General features: G+C 40.1%; 1 protein-coding gene across 1 annotated transcript in view; it reads right to left on the bottom strand.

Annotated features, from left to right (window-relative positions):
- Window positions 1-15,511, bottom strand: part of CPXM2 (carboxypeptidase X, M14 family member 2) — an 84,929-nt gene that overhangs the window by 39,791 nt on the left and 29,627 nt on the right. The window contains exons 3-4 of the mRNA XM_027705700.1: window positions 10,991-11,100; window positions 4,710-4,849 (exon numbers count right to left, since the gene is read on the bottom strand). Of these exons, the coding sequence (XP_027561501.1) occupies window positions 4,710-4,849; window positions 10,991-11,100 (250 nt within the window). The remainder of the gene's footprint in view (window positions 1-4,709; window positions 4,850-10,990; window positions 11,101-15,511) is intronic.

Raw genomic sequence — 15,511 nt, 5'->3', positions numbered from 1 at the left:
TCTTCTAAAAACCAAAACATCCTCTGCATTCACACAGCCTGAAGCTCTATAATACTGTCAGCACTCACTGACTCTATTTAGACATGTGGGTTTTCTCTTGATACAAAAGATGATGCTGAATTATCAAGAGATAGTTTGGTTTGTGGGAAACAAGTTTCCTCTGTTTTTTAGATTCTTGCCAAACTGTTAAGAGTGATTAATATTTTCTTTCCCTCTGTCAAGAGAGTGCATATTTTAAAGTATCACATCATTCCTTTAAATATGTGGCACAACTCCACAGTGATGCATCCAGTGTCCCACTCAACAGCCTTGAACAGTTGTCTAAAGATATTTAGTTTATAAAATTTAGAGTTGTATTGGCAGCAATATGAAGAATTACATATAATATTTCTCCCCCAAATATTCAGCCATACAAAGGAACTGATATTCTGCCCATTTTCAAGGCATTGGATTTTATTCCCATTAACCAACACATGTGGCACTTCTGACTTTTGGATATTTTCAGTGAAAAAATCAAAAAGAAGTTCCAGTTTTTGCAGCTGGGCCTACTTTTTCTGTGAAATTCAACATCTGCAGATCTTCTGGATAATTTAAACAGATTTGCCATTTGTGGTGGTAAAAGAGCACTTTCCATAATTTCAGGTTTCCCAAGAATGACTGAGGTACCTGAGCAGAAATAGCCTTCAGGTTCATGTGCTTGCTTTAATTGGTGAAAGGAATGACTCCTCAAATCCAGGAGTTTTTGTTCAAAGCTTATTTTTGCTTGTTACAAGCAAAAAAAAAAAAAAAAGAAAGCAAAAAAAGATTTAATTTCGTGTGACTATCCCAGAATTCACAGCCAGGCAGCTCGAGCAAAAAATTTGACTCTGAAGTGTTTTTCCTTAAAAAGGAAATGATTAAACAATTCAAGTATTCATTACAAACCAAGCTCAGCTTCCTTCTCTCCTTTCAGGTCATCTGTGTTTTCAAGAGCTGTTTCTGCAACTCTTCCTCCTCAAGGCTCTCATGTCTCAAACACGAGAGTCTGGGATGGACAAGCAGAGCCACAACAGGGAGACAAGACAAGGAACAGCAGCTTTCCAAGTGAGATTGAGGTGAAGCAGCTCCTGTCACCAGACAGAAAGTGGCCACTCCGTGTGTTTTTGTGTTCTTTGCATTGTGTAAAGGGTAACCTTCAGGCCATCATAGCCTATAAAGCTCAAAAAACCAACAAGCCAGGCTGGATGTGAATAGACTGCACTGGTTGGGGTGGCCCATCAGCAAAACCAGGCTGCTGTAAAGGAGTAAAGGGTTGCATCCTCCACCAGTATAACACCTCTGGCTACAGCATCACACATAAAGCAAAGCAAAGGCCAGACTGCTAAAAACTCAAATGTTGCAGCCCTGCAGTGAAGGTCAAAGCTGTTTGATCCAGGATTCAGCAGAGTGTCCTTGCCTGTCCTCTCTCATGAGTTCACATGTCCTCATTAAGCCAGCAGCAAGAAAGTAAAGGGACCAGGACAGGCATAAATCTGACTCAGGCAGAAGCTCACACAGGACTTTCAGTTAAGTACATTTTTTAAATTTTGTTGAAGTTTCTTGTTCAATAAAAAGAGGAAAAAAAGGTTGGTTTTCTGGTTCTTTATCCCGGTTACATAACAACACTGGTTAACTGAGCATATATCCCTGTCATAGAATCACAGGATAGTTTGGGTTGGAAAGGATCTTAAAGATCATCTCTTTCCATCCCTTTCCATGGACAGGGACACCTTCCACTAGCCCAGGTTGCTCCAAGCCCCATCCAACCTGGCCTTGGACACTTCCAGGGATGGGGCAGCCACAGCTTCTCTGGGCAACCTGTGCCAGGGCCTCACACCCCTCACAGGGAAGAATTTCTTCCTATTAACCAATCTAAACCTGCCCTCTGTCAGTGCCTTGATTTCTCATTTTTACTTTTAATATATAATGTTGGGAAAGTCTCCAAGGCTTTGGACTAAATAAAGATCTTACCTTGGCTCCCCTGCTTGGCAGGCTTTTGCTTTAATACAACACAGATCAGAGAGGTGTTTTTTGGCTCTCCTATCTACAGTAAGATTATTCTCCAACATATGTTTCCATCAGTCAGGAAAACACTCTATTCTTGTCACATACCCTCAAGAAGCTGGGAATGTGCCTCAGGTAACAGAATGGTATCTTTTTGTACAAACTTTTGTATCATAAACAATCCTTTTTGATATTACCACAGGCAGTAGCTGAGTAAAGGGAAAGAAGCTGATGATTCTCCTTTGTTTCTGGTGCCCATTAGGGCAAAACAGTTACAAAGGAACTTGCCCACCCTAATAAAGTCCTGCCCCACTGTTTTTCCTGGGCTGGTTTACAAGAGTCAATCCACTGCATGCAACCCCTATGGCTGCAGTCAGGTCATTGTTTCCCAAATTTACCACATGTATTAAAACTTCCACCAGTGCCTCTGAACCCCCACCAAGGCAATTTCTGCTCCAAGCTCATGATCTCTACTGTTGCCTGGATTGAATGTCCCTTGGCACAGGTCTTCTTCACAACAGAATTTCACTTTTTTCCCCCTTTCCTCTCACTTTCTTGGCTGCTGGAGGAATTGGTACAGAAAGTCCTAAGAGATGGGGCTTGGAGTGACCTGGTCCAAGGTTGCTGTCTCACGTGCAGCAACAGGATTAGCTCAGAAAGCAGCATCTGCCACCTTGCTGGGTATGATGTCCCCAGGTACTGAGACTCAGGAAACCCCCAGGACACCACTCCTGGCCCAGGTGAGGGCTGCAAACATCAGCCTAACCCTTTCTGAAAGCACGAACGTCTACTTTGGTACCTTGGGGAGTATCAAGCTACTTTTAAATCTAAGGACATGCAAGAGCAAAGCACACAAACATCAATTGCACTGATTTCATCTGCTCAGTCTGAGGAGGAGAGGGAGCAAATGAGGTGGATTCCAGGGAAACCTGTCACACTGCCAGAGCTGTATCAGGAGACACCAAGTGGGATGGAGGCATCACACCCTGACAGGAAAAGCCACCACAAAAGCCATTGTCTTTTTGTCCCTTGTGTGCAAGCTGGAAGTAGGGAATGGGGTCACCCCTTTCTGGGACTATTTCTCCCCACTTCTCTGGTCCATCCATGAGGCACATTTCAGTCTTACAGGACATGTTTTCCAGGAGACATTAACCTGCCCCACAGTGCAGCTGCTCCAGTTGAAAACATCTTTGCTCCTATCAGGCAGAAATGGGCCTGGTTTTCCTCAAATAAGGGTAGAATCCAGGAGGAGCCCAAACCTGCTTTCCCAGCACCAATCCTGCTCTTTCTGGAGATCCTCAGGGGTCTTTAAGGAGAAAAAGGGCAAAATGAGACTCCCTGCCCATGGCAGGGGGGTTGGAACTAGATGATCTTTAAGGTCCTGTCCAACCCAAACCATTCTGTGATTTTATGTTTCTACAACTCAACGAAAAACCAACAGAACCCCCCCCCAAACAAACAAACAAACAAACAAAAAACTCCCCAAAAACAAGATGACTGTGAATACCAGCTATAAATAGTGTCAAGTCCTGCTGTAAACTCACAACAGATTTGAATTAAAAATAGAAATACAACAGGATGAAGCAGTGTAGCACTGGTGTTGATAGAAACAGCAATGTCAAGAGAATGAATACAGAAGAGAATAAGAATTTGCCACAGTAATTATCTACCTGACACAGAACAATGTGGAATAAATATAGAAATCTTATTGCCCAAAAGGCTCCTACTCCCACAGCCATGTTAAAAGAAATTAAAAAAACCCACAGAAAATTAAACTCTAGAGAGAAAATTATTTTTTTTCTTAGATATAGTGGGATTTTTCTGGTTTGCCTCTAATTATATGTCACTCTTAAGTGAGAGGTCTGACCAGAATGGATTCTCTGCATGCTTTGTCAAAAGGTCCAGCAGCACAAGTGGGATTATTTGCTCACATTATGCAGTGAGACAAAATGAGAAATTAAGAGACTAAGGAAACACTGTAAAGATCAGGGAAAAAAACCAGATCATCACCTCCAGTTCCTATTCCTGCCCTCTGACTGCTGCATCCCTCATATACAGCCAGGATGAATGAGGGGAATTGTGCTATAGAGCATCTGGGTGCAGGTCACAAAGGAGTAAATGCACACAAGTCTGCTACTAAACACTTCAATTCTGGTCAACACATACAGTATTGGTTTGGTTTTTTGCCTATATTAAATTCCTCTTTAGAAGAAAAAACTATAGCTATAAAATTTGTTTTAACTGCTCGTTTAAAAATCTTGTTACTTTGGAATTATATCAATTGGTAATTGCCCAGGGATTAGGAAGTCTCAAAGATGAGTTGTTATTCTAAACTAAATAAAAACCCCCAAACCCAGTACTTAAACTAATCAAGTTAAGTGTTGGAAAAGCATGAGGAAGTTTGACACAAGCAAATTGGACCAGGTGAGTATAAAGGCCCCCAGTCTGAGGGAATTTTGATTCCTTTGCCAGATGTAGATAACAACTATACAAGTTTGCTACCCTCAAAGTTGTATTTTATGCCATATATAATGACTTTGCCTTTTACTTTTCCTCCATACAATTATTGGATGTCAGATAATTTCCACTCTTTCTTTTTTTTCCTTGAAGAACCAAACCACAACACAAGACAAATTCCTTGGTCTGAAAGCTCAGAATCTGATGGAGAAAAGCAAACGTGTACTTACGACCAGAGGGAGTTTCTTCCTTGTGTGATGACTCCAGTGAATTTTGTGAGCCTTCGAGCATCTACTTCAATCCACTGATATGGGTCATTTCTTCCTGCACACCAAGCACCATCATAAAAATCATTTTCGTTAACACCTGCCTGAAAAGAAGGCAAAGCTGTCTATAAATCAGGACTGAGGAACTGAAGGTCTTTCATGGGAAAAAGAAAGGAACACATGAAGTAATCTTTCATCCCACTCGCTCCTTTGGCACCAGTTTAAGACCCTTGAGATGGTTATCATGAAAATATTTCCTTACTCAAAGCAGGGAGGGAAATTCTGTAAAGTCCCTTTAAAAACTAAGAACCCTCACATATAAATTTCAGTCAGAAAGAGTATCCTGAGTTTCAGTCTGTTCACCTGTCTGTGCTGGTGTCCTGATAGAGCCTTCACCCAGAACAAACTATCCACGGGGTCTTCAGTTTTGAAAGTCCTAAAAAGCCAGCTCCAACCCATGTAAGTAACATTCAGGGTTTAGGCAATTTCCTTTCCCCTGGGAGCAGCAAAGGAGAGTATAGGGCACGTGGAAACAGTACTTCCCACCAATTTTGAGCACCTGAATTATTAATTTTCATCACTAGGCTGGCAAAGGTTAAAAATTCAGGAATGCCCAGCTGTACTCCAACTTGAGTACCAGTCTGTATCCCAATTTATGTCATCAAACCCCTCACAAACAGCCTTCTCAGCATTTCCAAAGAAATAGCTGAAGGTATTTTGGGTAAGATGTATTCTAAATAAATCTGAAATATCATTGAATGAAAAATGGAATCTGAGGTCTTCAGATATTTATTTTCTTTCTAAAGCCCAGGAAATGATTGGCACCAAGCTGGATACTGGCATAAAGAGCAAGAAGTTTTGCCATATGGTCCTCTGAGGCTACATGTATTTTTATGATTTTTCAGCTGCGATTTATGTGGATTTATCATTGCCACCCATGCAATTCCAAGAATGGATTTCCTTAAACATTTCCCAGATAAAACTGAAGAGTTTTACAGACTGTTTCTACCCAAATGGGCACTGAGTGGGTCCAACTCAGAGAGGATGAAGCCATTAATCCCTTTTCCCAGTGTGACCCTTATGGCATCTGAAGGAAGTTCTGCAAAACACAGACATGGATTCAATTTCTAAAACTTCTCATTTTCTCGGGTATTCAAATCTGAGATAAGGTAGCTTAGAAATTATTTGTTATCCTACTTCTACCAAAATAAAATTAAGGCACCTACTTCTATGCATTATCTCTGATATTTTGAAGTGAATTTTGTATAAAGTCGAAGTATGAGATACAAAGTCTATTAGCAATGGAAGGTAAAATCTTCAAGGAGAACTGAACAACAGGAAAACATGAGGATACAAATATGATCACTGACCTGAGTTATAACCCTTTTCAAGAAAAGGTTTCAACGTGTTCTAAAATAAGATGGAATTTGAAGCAGCCTTAGGCTTTGAAACCAGTGCTTGCCAGGAAGTGTTAGAATCTACGGAGCACCTTGAACAGCATCCTGCTAATTCCTTTCACACTGCTGAAATTCCACCAGTTTCTGCAGACCAAGTACCCACATCAGTTGGAATCCTTGGTCCTTGTTCCATTTGAGGGTATTTCCCACTGGTGTGACGCTCATCAGGGTATAGACCTCTCCTCCACATTACAATGAGAAGAGGGAAGCAGAAGAAAGAAAAAAAAGTGCTCATTTGAAATAAAAACCCCATCCAAATTACATACTCAACTCTCCATGGTTTCAACTGGATTTAAATAAAGTCAAGCTTAAGTTGCATATCCAATATGGGGAGTCTTAGTTATCCACAACTTAAAATACTATGGCCTTAAATAGGGGAGAGGGAAGAAAGGGAGAAGGAAAGGGAGAAGGAAAGGGAGAAGGGAGGAGGAAAGGGAGAAGGAAAGGGAGGAGGAAAGGGAGAAGCAAAGGGAGAACCATTCTGCTACTTCTTCCTACTCTCTTATTTTCTGGCATGAGCTGCTTTGAAGCTAAACTAAAGGTTTTACTAGGTAAAAAGAAGCAGATGTCTGTGTATGATTAACACAGAGTACTACCTGAAAAAGAGGAGTTTAATCAATGAGAGGTTCTTTTTAGGAATGTTCCCGAAGGAAAAGAATCGCAAATTTATGTTATAACTTCTCTTTTCAAGCTTCAAATCTGTCTTTTTTTCTTAATGTGTTTAATTTACCTTATGACCACTTCAAAAAAACTATGAAAAAACTCATAAACACAATCAAAAATTTTGTAATTGGAATTCTCATTACATTTCTTCAGAAAAAAATGTTCATTCCTGAACAATGGGAACAATTATCAAATATTCTATCAAATTATGCAGATCAAGACACCTTTCCTCAATAAGATGTTTACTTGAATTTAAAAAATCTATATTGAATTACTGGAAAGAATAGATTCAAGTTATGACATGGACAACTTTAATTATCTTCATAAATAGGAGACTGAAGGAGCTGATGAAAACTGGAAGCAAGGGCTGGGTCTTAAGCAAACCTTTTTTTCCTTCACTGAATTTTCAAGAATAACACAAAGTCTAACCCAGTTTGTATTTCACCGGCAGCCAAATGCAAAAATATTTCTCAATATGCAGTGTCTTATGAAAAAATACCTTTTGGATAGAGGAAAGGAGACTTTTTTTTCCTGTCACTCAGGAATAAGTTATCTGGAAGTGTGAAAGTTGAAAATTGTAATTCAGCTAAACCAAAACAACTGTTATTATGTACCCAGAAACTGAGATGAAGGTTACAATTCCTTTACAAATAATTACTTTGTATTTTAATTAATGTTTCTCTTCCAAATTATATATGTGCAAGACAGAGTAAACACGTGCTCTCATTATCACTGTTCTAAAAGCCTTATTTTATAATGAGGAGAAAGATACTACTGCCAAAACACATTAAAATGAAGAAAGAAATACCAGTCTTCTGCCACAAGTCAGCTGGAGCAGCAGTAAAAATATATCAAATATCAAACCACCTCTGCTTAGATTCTTCTCCATTCCCAGCAGGATGATCACAAAAATTATTTTGCCATAGGAAGTTTGGGAGGGGAAAAAAAAAAAGCATTGCTCATCACAGGTATTTATAGCAACCACTACCAGTAGGGAAGAACTAAAGGACACAGGCTGAAAGGAGATCTTCAATAATTTTGTCTTTTATTTGTGTTTTGATAATGGAATTTTTCAAAGTGAACTACTGAAACAAAGAACTGGAAAGACAATCATAGAATCATAGAATGTTTTGGGCTGGAAGGGACCTTAAAGATCTTCTCTTTTCATCCCTTTCCATTTAACAGGAACACTTTCCATTATCCCAGATTGCTCCAAGCCCTGTCCAACCTGGACTTGGACACTTCCAGGGATCCAGGGGCAACCACAGCTTCTCTGGGCAACCTGTGCCAGGGCCTCCCCATCCTCACAGCCAACAATTCCTTCCCAATATCCCATCTAACCCTGCTCCCTGGCAGTGTGGAGCCATTCCCCCTTTTTCTGTCCCTCTATCCCTTGTCCCAAGTCTTTCTCCAGCTTTCTTGGAACCCCTTTAGGCACTGGAAGGTAATATAAGGTCTCCCTTATACATGTATGCCTGTGTTTGCATATTGATTTCATTGTATGGTTAATCTTCAATGTTGTTTGGATTTCTCCTATCAGGAAAATGAGGAAGAGAAAGAAACCTAGTCTGACTTACTATTTCAGATTTTAACCACTGTTAATTATTGTACTAGTGACAAATACTAATGACTTTCATCCCTGAAGGCAGAGCACCTCAATTAATATTATTTTATGCCATAATTTTTCCTGATTATGTTAAATTACTACTGATTGTGCCACTGTTGCAGTTGCAGGCTGGATCTCCAAAATATGGGTTTCTACTCACTTTGTTCCTTCCACAAGAAATCCCAGCTTAATCACCATATTCATACAGGACTGGGAGCAAAATCAGGTCCCACACAGTGCAAGGACACAAGAGAAGCAGATCCTAGAAGGTCTTATCCAATTCTGCTAAGCCTGTCCTTCTTTGGAATAAAGCACACATGGACTGTTTCGTTTCACATGCTTCAAATAATCTAAACAGAAAAAAAAACCCAAAACAAACCCTCAGAAGCCTTTGAAAAACTTCATTATTCTGCAAATTCCCTGTGAACTGAGGTAGTGCCAGTTACCTGGGGAGAGCCCTGAGCTCCTCAGCTGACTTCTTATCAGATGATGAGGTCGAGCAGAGAGAGGATTTTGCCTTTTTTTGGGGAGGAACACAACAGTCACATGAATATTGTGTTGAAATCCAGATCATTGAACAAGGGCATCAGCCCATAAAATTGCTCATCACCATGCACACGGATGTTCAGAGAATTTCAGGAGCACACAAGTCTCTAAGAGTCTCTCCAACTTGGGCCAAGGGTTTTTCTCCATGTGCAGTGCTAACCAGCATGAAAACACAGCAGCCTGAATACCAGTGCCTTTTGCCTTTCCCCAGCAGGCTGCAACCTTTTCTTCTGAGCAGCAAACAGAAATCACCAGGGACCTCATTACCCACCTGACACATCAGTCCCCTGCAGAACCTGTTCTTGGTTACAAGCAAATACCCTTTAAATATGACTGAAATTCAGGAGCCTTCATGCAAAGCAAAATTAGGCACTGAAAGCCCAGTGACAGGGTCACTGAAACCCCAGTGACAGGGATCTGCACATTCTAAGTGGCTTTGAAAAGTTTTAGCACAGTTCAGTTTTAACTGATCCCGAAGAAAACAGTATCTAAATAAAGGCAATCCCATACTTTTAACACTGCCAGCCATAGTAGTAACCCTAAGTGGTCAAGTGTTTAGGGAATTCCTTTATATATGTTGTAAAGATGAGCTTTCAGTAGGGGTAAAAGCTTTGGATCAAATTTGGTCTAATCCAAGCCCTGGGAGCTTTCAGGAAGAGCTAAGTGGCCCTTTTTCTCTTTTTTTCTGCTTGCTTCCCTTGGCTTCTGCTGCAGACTCTGGACAATATTTACAGGAAACATCATCCACTTCTCTATTTATTTTAAAGCAGTGTTACTGGTGATGATGGACTCCTGGTCTAAACCAGTATGGTCGTCCTTGTGTTTAAATAAATTAAACTTTAACACCAGCATGAAAAATAAGCAACCACAACCAATACAGAATTCAGAGGTTTACACCACAGTCCTTGGCCTTATGCCACTAGATAAACAAAACTGTAATAAAATAACTAGCATTCCTCTAGAACCCGTCTGAATATCATCTGCACACCATTTTTGTGTTTGTGAGGGTTTCATTTCTAGCAGAGAATATGAAGTAAAGAAGCAAAGTACCTCACTGGGATCTCAGAAGACATTAAGTCTGAAGGCTGCAGGTGAGACCTCACGCTGCACACAACCCACTGTGCCTGCACAGGGGCTGGGAAAGGAAAAGCCCCTTCCCATGTCTGTGCTGGCCTCCTGCCACTCCTAGTTCCAGTCCTAGTTCCCTAATTAGCAAACACCTTCAGCTAGAGAAAAAAAAATTGAAATGGAAGCTATAATAATAAGAGATAAATAAATTAAATAAACTTTAGAGATTTTTCACAGTTGGCTTGGTGCTAATATCCTGTTTATGACTTTGAGTTTTAAATGCTGTACTTTATTATGCAACATAAAATTTTTAGTCTGGGAGAGACTGTAATTCAAGTAACAGCACTAATCAAGTGGAAAACAGAAACACAAGACATGGGAAAATGGAATTGGGTCCTGCAAGACACCAAAACACATCTTTAACGTGAAATAAAAGAAACTAAACAACATTGTATGATGGAGGCTTCTGAACTGAAGTATTTTTAGGTAGCATAATCACTGAAAAACTGCCTTAGGGAAAGGACTTCACTTCAAACCACACTTTCAATTAAGCATTGTCATTAACTACAAGCAAAAAAGCACCTTGCTGTGTGATCTTCCTTCCAGGCTGATTGTTAAGGCAGCTGGGATGATTTCCTAAATCTGGGAAGGGAGCTGCCTCCACCTTTGCTTGCTCACAGAGGTCTGTTTGGATTTGCACAGTAAGTTTGGAGATTTTTCTGACTCGCCCACGAATTTAAAGGTTATCCATCAACCTCACTCACTCCTATAATTCCAGTGTTTCCCCTTCATTTGAATTACATGAGCTGACAAAGCAGTCAGAACCAATAACTATCCACTGGTTCTCTTTATACAGCAGGACAACCTGAAGCCATTCTCCCACTTAGGAGAAAAATGGATGTTACCTGAATATTGAGCCTTCCTCGGTGGGCCCCCAGGCCGTAGCGCTTCGCTGTGGAGGCATGGAGCTGGAAGTCAGTAATTTTTAATGTCTCTAGACCGAGTGGAGGGCAATCTACAAAACAAAAGATTGGTTAAATTTTAATTAAACAGGAAAACAAAACCCAACACCAAATAAACAAGTGTTCAAAGCTTCTGGGTTTCAACAGTGCCAAGCTGGCTGGGGTCCTCACCGGGATGAACGAGCACAGCAGTGCCGAGGTCCACGAGAAATGGCAGCTCTCAGAAAATCCATTTTGAGGGTCTCAGACAATTATTACTGCTTGCTGTGTCCTTCAGTTTTTCACAGATATGCACAGTATTTCCTATCAAGTGCTTTTCAGTACAAAACAGCACTAAAATGCCCTTTTATTTTTCCTTTCGGTGTTTTCTTTTGCAACTCTCGGTTTGATTTTTTTTCCCCCTTCCCTGTACTCATTCCAAGCTACTGTATGAAGTTATGTTTCTAATTAAAATCTGTTCTGGGAACTTCAATCACAGTCCCTCCTGTTGCACAATAGCATCTGTTACAGAGGTCTGGGAGGCTGGAGAGCTGAGCTTGGCAGAGGTGGCAACTAAGCACAGAGAGAGCAGTTTTTAAGTAAGGGGGCATCTCTTCAAGCCCCAAATTCTGCAAAGCCTTGAAGAAAGAAAAGTAGGTGCCAGATATCCCACCTATATATTTTTATATATATTTTTATTCATTCACCAAAATGTCATGAGGCTATCACAGTTCACAGAATCCTTATTTTGGAAAAGACCTCTAAGATTATTCAGTCCAACCATTAACCCAGCACTGCCAAGGCCACCACTAACCCATATCCCCAAGTGCCACATCCACACAGCTTTTAAATCCCTTCAGAGATGGGGGCTCCACCACTGCCCAGGGCTGGAGAACGTACCTGACAACCTCATCCTGGCTGTGTCTAACTTTCAGGTGCAGTTTTGCATTATTATGCCCAAACTGGCAAGACATATGAGATTTCCTATGCTACTCCTTAGTTCACAACAAATTAAAATCCCTCAGGAAAGATATTATGTGCTGTCAATTTATGCTGTTGTTTCTTTGTTCATCCTTAGGAAAGTTCTTGCACAAATCCAGGGTCAAATGTCTCCATTAGAGGCAGTAAAGACAAATGCTAAAAAATAATGTATTTTCTAAAGTACCAACAGTGATCTTGGTATTACATAAGAGACAAAATGTAGACAGCTCCTCATTTCAAAGAGCTTTCAATTTGATTAATCCAAACCAGAAAAGAGACAGGATGTATAAGGAAAGCCAGAGGAAGGAATAGCTGGGAGGATTTTGGTTTCATTGGCTGATTGTTTTAATTGCATTTCCTTATAGAGTGTTTCATCTTTCATCATATTCTGACTGGAACAAGGCTCAGGCTCTGAAAGTTCTCTACTGGGAGTAAATTACATAGTTGGGAGCTGCCTGCCTCTCTTAAACAAGTTCAGTCCTCAAGACAGGTTTGGCAGTCAATGTCATGGTGTAACCCTGAGAATGCTTTTGCACTTTGGTGCATTTTCCTCTGTGAACAGTTGACACTCAAAAGTTACCCAGAACTATCCATGCCAGGTCTGAGCTGAAAAGAAAAGCAAGCTGCTTTTAGATGCTCAGTTCATAAAACATCATTTAATAGAATCTTTATGCTGCACCTGACAAAGCTAAGGGGCAATCTACAGGTGCTGCTGGGAGTTATAAAATAAAAGGCTCTTCCACATTGTGCTTCACAGCCCATTCTCTGCTCCCAAACTGCAGCAAAGGCTTATGGAGCTGCCCCAGGTGCAGCCAGCACATCCCTGCTCTATAGGATCATGCTGTGCAGAGACCTATTTTCATGAAACCTGTAGGAAATGCACTATTTTTGAGCCTGGCAGCTGCCTGTCAGGCCTGGCTGAGGTTACCTGCACTGTCATGCACCTGCCAGTGTATTTACAAGAAGCAGGTTTGGTTTTATTCAGACTGAAATGTTATTAATTTACTATAAAGCTACAATATTCTAAGGCTTGATGTGGATTTAGATGGGTATTTACAGGCTGAAAAAAAAAATTCCTGCATATTTTGGTGTTTATTATCTCTGTTTCAAGCCTAATAATATACCCAAAAATATTCATATGGATCTCAGATAACGGCGCTTCACTGCTCTTCAGTTTTCAAGGATGAATTACTTGTGTTGTCTGTGAAGGCATCAGATTAACAGGCCAATATTATGAAATGCTCAATTTAGCAGGAGTTGTCAATGGAAAGAAGATTAGGCTTGTATGAGCAAGCAGGGACTACAACAGGCAGGATAGAACCTCTGATGAAAACTCTGCAATAGGGTGTTCACAATCCATTGTCCTTTCCCAACGTGCTCAAGCCTTACAGTATTTCATGTGAAATCTTCAGGATCTTTACCATCAATCCAATGCAGTATCCAGGAATTTATTTTGTACTGTTATCCTTATAAATTAGTAGAACACCTAACTTGCTTTGTCTGAAGGTGAACTAGACCTTAAGCTGTGCCACCACTGACTTACCAAATCACATAAAGATTCTTTTTCTTTTATCTTGGTGAGAAAAACCCAAATATTTTGCTCCAATGTTTGACTGGAAATTAATGAAAATAATTTCTGCCACAGTTGGCTCCTCTTTTTCCAGGGATCATCCCAAATCCTGGTGCAGAGCAACAGGACTCTCCCTACAAGACCACTGACCTTGAGATGTTTCCATCTGTGCAGCTCTACACAAGGATGATATTCTTGGAGTCATGAAGCCTGTTGTCTGCAGCAGCTTAGATGTATAGAATTTCTACAGTTTTCCACAAGATAAGACTTTTGGGTTTGCTTTAAAATAAAATTATGTCTTCTATTTCTAACCATAATATTTGAATATTAACACTTTAGGAATATTAATGTTTTCCAAATGCACACAAATTCCAACATCAATAAAGGGATGAAAAGAGGAGCATGTAGACAAAACCAGCAATCTATCATGTACACAGATGATGGGAACAAACTTTTCAGTATGGCCTCTTCTGTTTAACTCCAATTTACTTACAACAATACAACAAAATCCACCTGAAGTTGCCATTTCATTACTGAAAAAGAAATGAGTCATACTGTGAATTTAATTTTGGATAAATTATTTTGTTGGGGTGTGTGTCCCCTACTTCTTAAAGCTACTGGAGATAACCAGGACAACCTTGTTTTGAAAAACATATGGGAAAAGAAACTGATTTATGGCATTCATAAAGAACTGTGCTTTTTAAAGTATTGCTTTCATATAGTTTATTTATCTTGAAGAAATCTTCCATATAACAATGAAAATTGCCACCTGATCAATAAGACTGTCTTGATGATTTTGTATTCTCCATGCTAGTTTGAAAAAACCTTGGGGATGCTACAGAAATTGGACAGCAAGAATAATCAGAGCAGTTCAGCCCTCACAGATTCAACTGGAAATGACCAAGTTATTTGCTGCTTCTTTAACTGGCTGCAAAATTAATCATTAGAAAATGCAGGAAATTCCACTGTGGCTTTGAAAGACATTGAAATACCCATAATAAGAACATAACTTATTAATAAAATAGACCTAGAGCACTGATGTTTTAAAGAGACTGAAAAACAAGCATTAAACTTGTAGGTGTAGGGAAGAGGCTGAGTTATGGACATTTCTCTCTTCATGGCCCATATCCAACCATGATTTTGTGTATGATTTGCAACCATGGATAGGTATTCACTTTAGAAACAAGCCATTAATAAGATGTCTGGATCAAAGTAATTAATTCCAAGATGTAAAAAGAAACGGGACTTGGATTCAGACTTAATAACATTTGTACCTTGCAGTGTGTTCTTGTGAGGTTCCCATTTCAAAACAGCTTTCCTAATAGAGATGCTAAATGGCCATATCTCAGCGTCCATTATTTTCAATTATGCTTCTCCCAGTCAGCCAGATGGTTGTGTCTGAGGGCAGCAAAGCATTTCTGGTACATCCACACTCTGAGCAATCACCTGTTCCTTAAAATCAGCAGGAGGAAACACTTAGGAATTACTTCAGTCACAACCTCATCTCTTGAAATCTGAATTTACCACTGGTAATTTAGGTGAGAGCACCACTTGAAGATGCTGCTGAGCCAGTGTCAGCTCAACCTGCAATCTCAGCATGTGTGAGGGTATTTGGAAGCAGTTTCATCCTCGTGATGGCTGTGTCCTACTGATGCAGCATCCTCTACTGAACCTCTGGTCAAAAAAAGCCCCTTCTGCAGAGCCAGCTTACTGGTCTTTAGCTGCTCTGAATGATGCAATTGTATTAGCAGGCATCCTTAGAAACATAGTAGTTCCACTAGTAGGAGATATATGTACAAGCAGGACAAGGAAAGCACTTGCCTTCATCTCTATTGCCTGAATTATTCATTTATTTTATTCCCTTTTAGTCTAAATAAAGGTTGCCAGATAAGCCCAGATTGCCTTTATAGCTCTTGTATCTAATAAAGATGCAT

This window comes from Neopelma chrysocephalum, unplaced genomic scaffold, assembly GCF_003984885.1.
Source record: "Neopelma chrysocephalum unplaced genomic scaffold, ASM398488v2 Primary Assembly neopelma1_347, whole genome shotgun sequence".
NCBI lineage: Eukaryota > Metazoa > Chordata > Aves > Passeriformes > Pipridae > Neopelma > Neopelma chrysocephalum.
The sequence above is the reverse complement of the archived record's forward strand: the minus strand, read 5'-3'. Positions and strand labels throughout refer to the sequence as shown.